The sequence below is a fragment of the Nicotiana attenuata genome, unplaced genomic scaffold (assembly GCF_001879085.1).
Source record: "Nicotiana attenuata strain UT unplaced genomic scaffold, NIATTr2, whole genome shotgun sequence".
Taxonomy (NCBI): domain Eukaryota; kingdom Viridiplantae; phylum Streptophyta; class Magnoliopsida; order Solanales; family Solanaceae; genus Nicotiana; species Nicotiana attenuata.
Genome location: NW_017671204.1, coordinates 199662 through 208563, shown reverse-complemented (window position 1 = coordinate 208563; position 8902 = coordinate 199662). Strand labels below are relative to the sequence as shown.

The following is an 8902-nucleotide window of genomic DNA, read 5'->3' as shown; positions in this document are numbered from 1 at the left end:
TATTTTTGCTCGACCTATTTGTTTATATTAACTCCAAAGATGAATAACCCGATCCGAAACTCAAATAGACCAAACCGATTAAGTTTATACACTTTTAGACAATGTAAATTGTAACATGATTACGTTCAAAATTAGTGCCACTCGGAGCCTCTATATCCTGGATCCGCCTCTGTATGTATTTATTATTTCCTTCTGGTGAATTTAGATTGCATCGCCTTCCCAAGTATGTTGCTTCGAATACTGATTTGGAAAACCTTAAAGCTCGGGATTTTTCCGAGCGGAAATGGCCAATATATTCGGCTAAAGGCATCGAGGAATGGAAGAATCTAGCACTAGCTTTAGCATACGCATCCATTCTTCTATTTTTATTTTTTGGACAAGTAATTGTGAAGAATTTATTGATGTGCATGAGCTCTTCTATTAATGAGGGCGATTACTTTGCCATCGGTTTATCTCAATTTTAGTATGACAAAAACTATATGGGCTCTGTTGCCAAGATAAGCGGTCAGCCTCAGCCCCAGAAAAATCGCATGTGTTGCAACCTTTACTACTCTCATTTACCATGAACAGCATTCTTAGTGTTGAACATGTGTTGCTGTTGTTCCTTAATCCCCTTACCGACACTAATCTCCATACGGTTAATGGTCCTTTTGCGAAGGAGGAGAACATGGTTTGCTTTTCACAGATAAGAACTTGAGTAGAAAACAAGTTAGCATGCAGCAAGCTTACGTTTACTTCAGACGCGGCGACCTGAGAGACTTGAATGATTTGATATCACTAAATATGATGGTATTTTTGAGATTGATATTTTGCACTAAGAAATGAGCATCAAATAGGGAGCTTACACTTGGACCATGGAAGTATGGAATCTCATACACTTGATGATGTTCGAACTGGCTTGTGCGCACCTAGACTAGTCCACCACCCAATTGAAAGCTTGCAACAAGCCAACAACCCACAAGTACAGTTGTCTGGGTGGCTTAACTTACCCACCAAGGATGGAGCAAATCGGCTCACATGGAGTATTGTAGCTATACGGAGTTCATTATAAAGGAGTTGGATTCACGACTGAGATTTCTGATGTTGCTGAACCCAGTTGTCATAATCTTGAAGCAGTTGTTGCAAAAGCAACGGTACTAGCCTGTCCACTAAAGCCTGCATCATTCTGTGTGAAACATAGTTCGTGATAAGGATTGAGATGAAATTCAAAAGTTACAGAAATATGTATTTTAGAATTCTTAAAGATGTATAATGAGTATAAAAATTGTGAGGGTCATTTCTATTTTTACGATAGAAATATCATTTCATTTTGAAACTATTAGATTGTCTGCAGAACTTTGTTTTCAACATGATAAAGATTGTTCAACTGATGTCCGTAGTGACAAGTCCCATAAAAAGAATCATCAAGACATTTAATATCAAGTTTAAGCTATGTTGTATAAAGCCCTTTTACAAGGAATCTATCCAATGGAAATGGCTGTTCCACGAGGTCGATACCAAGAAAAGTTTATTGCCGAGAATTTGTCACCCTTACAGCAAGTAACAGCTCTATGAAGACGTCTATGTTCATTTATATGCTGAAATGATCAAGAAAAAGTGTCTCTGCTAACAAGTCATGATCACCTTAACTTCTGGAGTGAAGGAATTATCGATAGAACTTGGCAAATGGAAACATGCAGATGTATTTAGGTTCAAATGAGATGAACCAAGCTTGGTGCAAAAGGTTTCATGTCTAAATCAGAGCAAAGACCTTGTATGACACTCCGATTATTTACTTTACTTTAATATGGTCCTTACTCTTAAGAAAAATCCAGGTACAGGAAAGCACACATGTCAATGAACAGAGTTTGGTTGATATCTAATTTACATTACAATTTTTGTTTCTAAAACTATTTGTGATCACAGAGAGTAATGAAAAGTTAGCAATAGACTCACAAGTTACCGGGACTCTCAACAGCAGAAGTAGGCAGCATGGTAAATGGCATGGTATATATCTGCAAATACAATATAAGGTGACAAATTCCATTGAGAGGATCATAATATACAAGAAAGTTTTCTTGTCAATATGATAATTGTACTGGAATGTTGTAGAGATTCAAAGGAAATATATCTCTGATTAACAATAAGTTTCACTAAAAGATTCTACTCATTCAAACACATTTAGACCTCGGTTTTCTTGAGAGGGACAACAGTCTGGAGATTATTGATAGATTTCAGATCCCATCAAATCAGGTTATATCCCACATATAATGTCAGAGACGGAGCCATGATTTCAACCTAATGGGTTCTAGATTTTAGTACACGACTTCAAGTGTTAATGACGGGGTTCTAAATTTAATATTTGTACATATTTGATGAATTTTAAACACCAAATAGATTGTTTGAGCAAAAGCTACTGAGTTCAGCCGTACCCATAGTTCGGCTTGTCCCTCCAACCCTGTATAATGTGCTATCAATCTAACATTCTTGATAATAAGGCTTCTACTTTCTGACTGTTTTATGGATGGCATGCTAAAAGTACTTTTTCACAACTGTTCCAAAGGCGTAAATAAGCAATGAGAACTGAAAGGCAGCTATGATTTTAAGAAGCAGCAACATTTATTTTTCCTGGTTAGTATAGGAAAAGGTTTTATATTGTACGTCGGGTATTAGGACAAGGAAGTGGTTCTCTTTATCCCTTGCTGCATGTATGTAAACATGCACGAGCATATTCATGCTGTCTACCTTCAACCTTGTACTCCTTTAACTTAAGTTGCTCGGATATGGGTGCGGGTGTCTGACACGTGTGTGGGATACAGATCTCAGTACGGAGATGGGTGCGGGGATCCGGCTAAAAATAATTCAAAAAAATATAACAACAACATACCCAGTATTATACCACACCGTGGGGTCTGGGGAGGGTAGTGTATACGCAGACCTTACCCCTACCTTGGAGGATAGAGAGGTTCCCAGAAAATGAAAAAAATAAAAAAATCTCTTAATTATGAGAAATTTTGTGTACTACTTACATATAGCTTGTAAACTGTGGATTTCTTTTTTAATCTCAAGTTGTAGATAAGTAAAAGATTGATTTCCTAGATAAGGTCATGCTACCCTAGTTTTGGTTCTGATTTAGGGAATCAAATTGTATCTCATTTCAATTTTTTTCGTCCATCGTGGTCAAAATACCCAAAATTATTTGACCAGACCCGGTACGGATCCCATACCCATATCTATACTAGTGTCGTATCGACAAGGGTGCAGCACCTAAACTGTCATGTCGGGGTAACTTAGCCTTTAACCCCTCATTTGTTCCCGATGGTGGATGTAGCACTCGGACACCGAGTTCATCTGAACCCACTACTTTCAACGCAGAACATAAATTTATGTATAAACTCCACTAAAATTGCAATAAATAGTAGGTCTAAACCCATAATATTAAGGTTAAACCCATTGAACTTAAATCCTAAATTTGGCTCTTCCCGTTCCCCATATAACCTCCATCTGTAATCATATTATTTGCAAGCGATGCTGTCAAAACTAAGAATGAAGAATAACACTTGCAACATTCAGATTCAGACTGTCCTGGAGAAATTCTAAGAAGAAAAATCAGTACTGCTAGAGTGATAATGTTAAATAGGGTAGCCTTTTCTTTCTGAGAAATTTTCCGACATCTATCATAGGAAATTTGGCATGAGAATAAGCATAAAACATTCTGAGGGAAGAGAGAGAGAATAACCTCAAGAGAGATATTTAATTTCACATCAATATTTAGGAAAGGCTGAGATCCAACTGTTTCCCACGTTATACGGTTTACCATTGATGCTGCAAGTTAAAAAAATTGCATGTGTAAACATGTAATTATAAATTCTAAGTATGTTACAAAAGCCCATTTTCGTTCAATTTAATAACAATGTCATGCTCTAATCTTGTTTTGATATACCTGAAAAGTGGTCATTCTGCTGCTCTACCAAATCAGAACCCTCAAACTGCAATGAACATTAGGCACTTATATATCAACTTCGTGAACGATAACTAATTTAAGAAACGTAGAATCTCAGCAGATGATGGTTGTACATATTAGCGACTAATCTTAAGCTATCAGATTTTATTTTTTCCTTTAGTGAATTACGTGTATTCGAAAGGAAGGTCGATGAATATATATGCAAGATTCATTTACAAAGAAGAATTATTAAGTTAAACGTGGGAGAAGCTAATGTCCAGAAGAAAACTGTTCTCTTGCTTGTTCAATCATCGGGAAATTAAACCTTAACTACACTCTTTTATCTCCTCCTCTCTATATCACTCCAGATAAAATTCTTCTTAGATGGTACTAACTAGATTAAAAGCAAGCTGCAACTGCGAATATTTTACCCCCCATAGCAATTATATTAACTGGTGATCACACACCATAATATCATTTTCAGACAACTAAACATCTCCATGCGTTTAGCTAGCTCATGAAACATTTCAAGTGTGATTGAAACTTTGGAAGATTCTCGGTCTCAAAGAAAGAGGCATTGAACAGCACATCACAGATACTGCTTCCTTAGGTTGGCGATGTTTCCAGAATCAGGGATATTATACTTGAAGTAGAATCAATCTATGCTTATTACCTACGCAGTCTTTGGGAGCCTTACCTTGCAAGACAACATCTCCACAGTGCAGTCTTCGCTGGTTGGGTTCACTTGTAAAATCAAAACAGGGGCAACTCCAAAATTCAGAAGTTGAACTTGTGGCAGAGTACACCTGCAAGTAACAAAATCAGCAAAATCTTATAACTCTTATTTGGGATGTATAGGCTGGCAAGAACAAGATGAACTATTTTCACTGCCAAATAGTGAGTATCTGGTATCAATACATGAACATTTCTGATTATCCGTCACAAACTGAAAAGGCGCCAAAGTAGTTGAAACTCTCAGTGGCTGCAAACCATTTTTCACAATGTGATTATTTGACGGTTCTACTGAACGGTTCTATCCAAATCTCCTTATCTATGTTGAATTTCGCTCTTCCTTTTGCCTTGCCATATCTTTTATGGATACCTCAAGAAACACAGGAAATATGCCAAACGTTAACCTTATGTGAGGTACGTGAAAGTTTCTCATGCAGGATAGTTCTTGAGGATTTCATATCTTCTCAATTTACACACTTCTATTTCAGGTATAGACTGATAATTACCTAGTGGAATTGAAATCTACTCCCCCAAATAGTTAGAGAACCTAATTAAGCATATCATCTCCTCCATTTGGTTAAGTATGTTAAATAATGGGAAGTAATATCTGCAGACTAAAAGGAGAGAAGAGAATTATTAAATTTACCCCAAGTTGTTTGATATCTCCATTCGGGAAGGAAAGAAAGGGTTACTCAAGTGATAGAACCCTTCTCTTCCAACAAAGAGCTTGGGAGTTTGAGTCACAAGGGGAAAATAAGAAAAAACATGATAGGGCCTTGGGGAGGTGGGTTTAAAGGCTGGAGTTTACCAAATTTTTAGAAAGTATCGCTATTAAGAATATTAATCATCACATAACATCTATCTTATGTTGATAAACTCTAATCATCTATCCAACAACAGCACCAGGTCTCTATATTCTGCTCACTATCGGAGTAAGAAGTTAGGCCACTTAGAATGTCCATTGTTGATTAGTCGTTGTTGGAATTCTTTGGTCATCCTCTATGCTTTAGGGGTAGAATGCTCGTTTAGATGCAGTTATACATTAGCCGTCAAAAGAATTCATCAGAAGATCTTGCTTGGTTGTCACTGGAGTTTTGGTTGTGTAAGCTGCTGGTTCTGCACATTTCATTGCCTGTTGCTCAATTCACATTCAGTTGGCTCTTGAAAACATCCGTTGCGACTTGGTTAGTGTTATTGGACGATCATAAGAATTGTCTTTCAATTCATTTAGCCGCAGTTTTAAGTTATATCATCTTTCCTAGCGGGATAACAGCCCAACTGGCAGTTCTTTCTTAAGTTACAAACAGTAAAGGTAAGTCTTGGTTTAAGGTGGTCGCCTTGTGGTGAGGACCAGTTAGCTAATTAGCTTTTAATTACCAAAAATGATTAGGTTATAAGCTTATTTTGATATCACAGGCACAGGGGCTAAATTACTTTCTTCGTTTGAAGGACCGCATGTTAACAGGGTGGGGGCAGTTATACCAAACGATTATTTGTTTGCAAAACTAGCATAGACCAAAAGAATCTGTAGCTAGCATATTATTAAGATTTCCGAAACAGAAAAGCAAAATAAACCAAGTGTCACGCCATTTCATACAACTCATATTTCAGGACCTGTCCGTGCAAAAGGTGGGTCCTTAAGTCATTTAGAATGCAGCATAGAGCCTAATGCCATCTCTTTTATGGTTCACATACCAGTAGAAGTATGAGAGTATTCATAAAACTGTATGAAATGGTTAACTTTTTCAGTACTCTAATACCTGTTTAGAGGCTTAATAGTTCGATCAAATCCATCTCTTTGCACAGTGGCGTTTGTTCAGCAAAACTTCTTTTCTATGTAATGATGACATGCTTGACTGAATGGTATTCAATCTTTTTGCCAATACATAAACAGATAACTCGAAAACTACTTGATATCTAGTCACAACATTAAAAAATTGTTCAAGGTGGTTAAAATGCGATAGTTTCACACAGCAAGAAGAAAAGATAGAAGACCAAGATGGAATGTCCTTGGACCAAGACACTTGACAAGACGAAACAAATCATTACCTGTACATGTTAGAATCAATAGATTCAAAGCTTTGCAAAGCTCTTTTGTTCAACATTGCTTCAACACCAGATTTATGGCTCAGAAATTCACTTATATGAAATGATTTATTATCTCCACCAATACCGTCATGTTTGGGAAGCTTAATTCTTTCTTTCTTCCTAGCAGAAAGGTTTGCTCTCTTGGCATCTGAGTCTGATAAATTAGACTTGATCACTTCGACGACTCCAATTCTCTTCCTGAAACAAATACCAGCATTATATTAGCAATAGCATGAAGAGAACAGAAGAAGAAAAAAATCGAACGCTTACTATTCCATAACATGAATTTGAACATTAGGAGTGTGGTTAGAAGGAAACAGAGTTGAAGGGAAGTAGAAGGAGACCAGTGATAGCTATTTACTATTTCAATAGAAGAATTAACCTAAATAGCCACCCACCCAACTGCTTAAACTAACAATAGCCGGTGGATGTATAATATATATATGTATAATCCATGTATAATATGTGTATAACAGTGTATAATCTATGTAAACCGGTTAAGAAAAGTAAACAGTGAATCAGCCGGTTATTTGTGTAAAGATATCTTTTAAATACTTAGTATTTTGTAGTACTTGTTTAGATACACAACTATTCCCTTGCTGTTTTTCCTGCCTTTACTTTTCTATTCTTTATCATTGTAAAACATTTATAAAGCATAAGGCTCACAGCAAGTAATGAAATTAAATCAAACATTAGACATATTTACTTCTAGAAACATGAAATTTCTAGTTAAATGGAAACAAGTTGGTGAAAATCATCTTGATTCTACTATGACTGAATTAAAACAATATCAATAAACTTTCCAAGGTCAAGACATGGAACAAAAATGGAACTAACCCATCCCTCCCCCATGCAGGGGCGGAGCCACAGTGTTGGTTGTGGGTTCAGCCGAACCAGTACCTTTCTTTCAAACAAACCTTATATTTGTATTAAGAAATTCAATAAATGTGTACAGATTATTAATTTAGAATCTAGTAACTTAAAAGAAATCCCAAACTCATAAGGTTTAAATCTTAGCTCTGCCTCTGCACCACCTCCGCTCTGACCCAACAAGAGCAATAATATCATAATTTTACAAAGTAGAACTCCAAAAAAATATAACAATTGGGGTAGAAGAAGAGTAAATTCACCTGGAAAAGGAGCATTGTTGGAGGGGAAATGAGTAATTAGACCCAGCAGTTTGAATGACCCTCATAACTAACTACTTCTTCCCGAGCAGTAATTAGCCTTTAAGCTTCAAAGTACAAGTTTAATGCCATGGTAAGTTTTATAGTTGCAGCCAAAGAGAAGAGGAATTATATTGAAGGAATTGTTGTGATGTTTTACCCGGGAAAGTGGGCGCTGTGCACATTAGCTCTTCCTCTCTTGTTTGGCAGTTAGGCTCATCACCATATATATGATATATCCATCCATTCACGTGGACTACCTCAACAATCAGCACGACCTGCCTTTTCCTAAAATAGCGATTTCAGTCCACCAATTATTAATTTATTACCCCCTTCCAAAATAATTGGATTTTTTACTTAAAATAGTCGCCCTAAATCTATATTAATTTCAAATATACTATAATAATATAGTTTTATACATAAATAATATATAAATGTGTTAATGCCCTAAATATGTTACATCTCATGTTTTCGTACGTTAGAGCATGTCGTAAGCCAATTGATGTAAGCTCGGAAATAAGATCATTTTTGAAAATACATAACCTAATTTCATCATGTTATCTTGGAGGTTACAAATCTTTAAGATCATGAATAACAAATACCAAAAGGGTTGGAAAGCTTAGACGCTAAACGAATTGAAGAAAATAAGTTTCGTCGAAAGTCGACAAGTTTGGAATGTTATAAATATACTTTTGGGGTGAGACTATGGTGATTAATATGATGAGGAGGCTAAGCTATGAGTTATTTTAGTCGTATGATAGTCGTGTGTTATGTGTTTAAGTCAAGCGAGTTGTGAAAGAAAAAGTTGGCAAAAGTCATCACAAGTTGCATTCATAATGTGCTGAAATTTAGGTCAAATGTAGCTGCACTTTTCTCCCAATATACTTCGAATCAAGGGATGATCTACATATCAAATTGAAGATCTATGAGTCTAGTTTCTAACGAATTAAACCGTTTGTCAATAAGATTTCGGAGTATAGAGATATTCGTATTT

General features: G+C 36.2%; 1 protein-coding gene across 1 annotated transcript; it reads right to left on the bottom strand.

Annotated features, from left to right (window-relative positions):
* Nucleotides 1-751: 751 nt before the first annotated feature.
* LOC109206678 lies at nucleotides 752-8167 on the bottom strand. Its single transcript, XM_019369524.1, has 8 exons — nucleotides 8069-8167; nucleotides 7873-7976; nucleotides 6704-6940; nucleotides 4620-4728; nucleotides 3923-3968; nucleotides 3719-3804; nucleotides 1936-1994; nucleotides 752-1165 (listed from the first exon to the last, which is right to left on the bottom strand). The coding sequence occupies exons 2-8, from the start codon at nucleotides 7935-7937 to the stop codon at nucleotides 1063-1065; spliced, it is 705 nt and encodes a 234-aa protein (XP_019225069.1). The 5' UTR covers nucleotides 7938-7976; nucleotides 8069-8167; the 3' UTR covers nucleotides 752-1062.
* Between the last annotated feature and the right edge of the window lie 735 nt (nucleotides 8168-8902).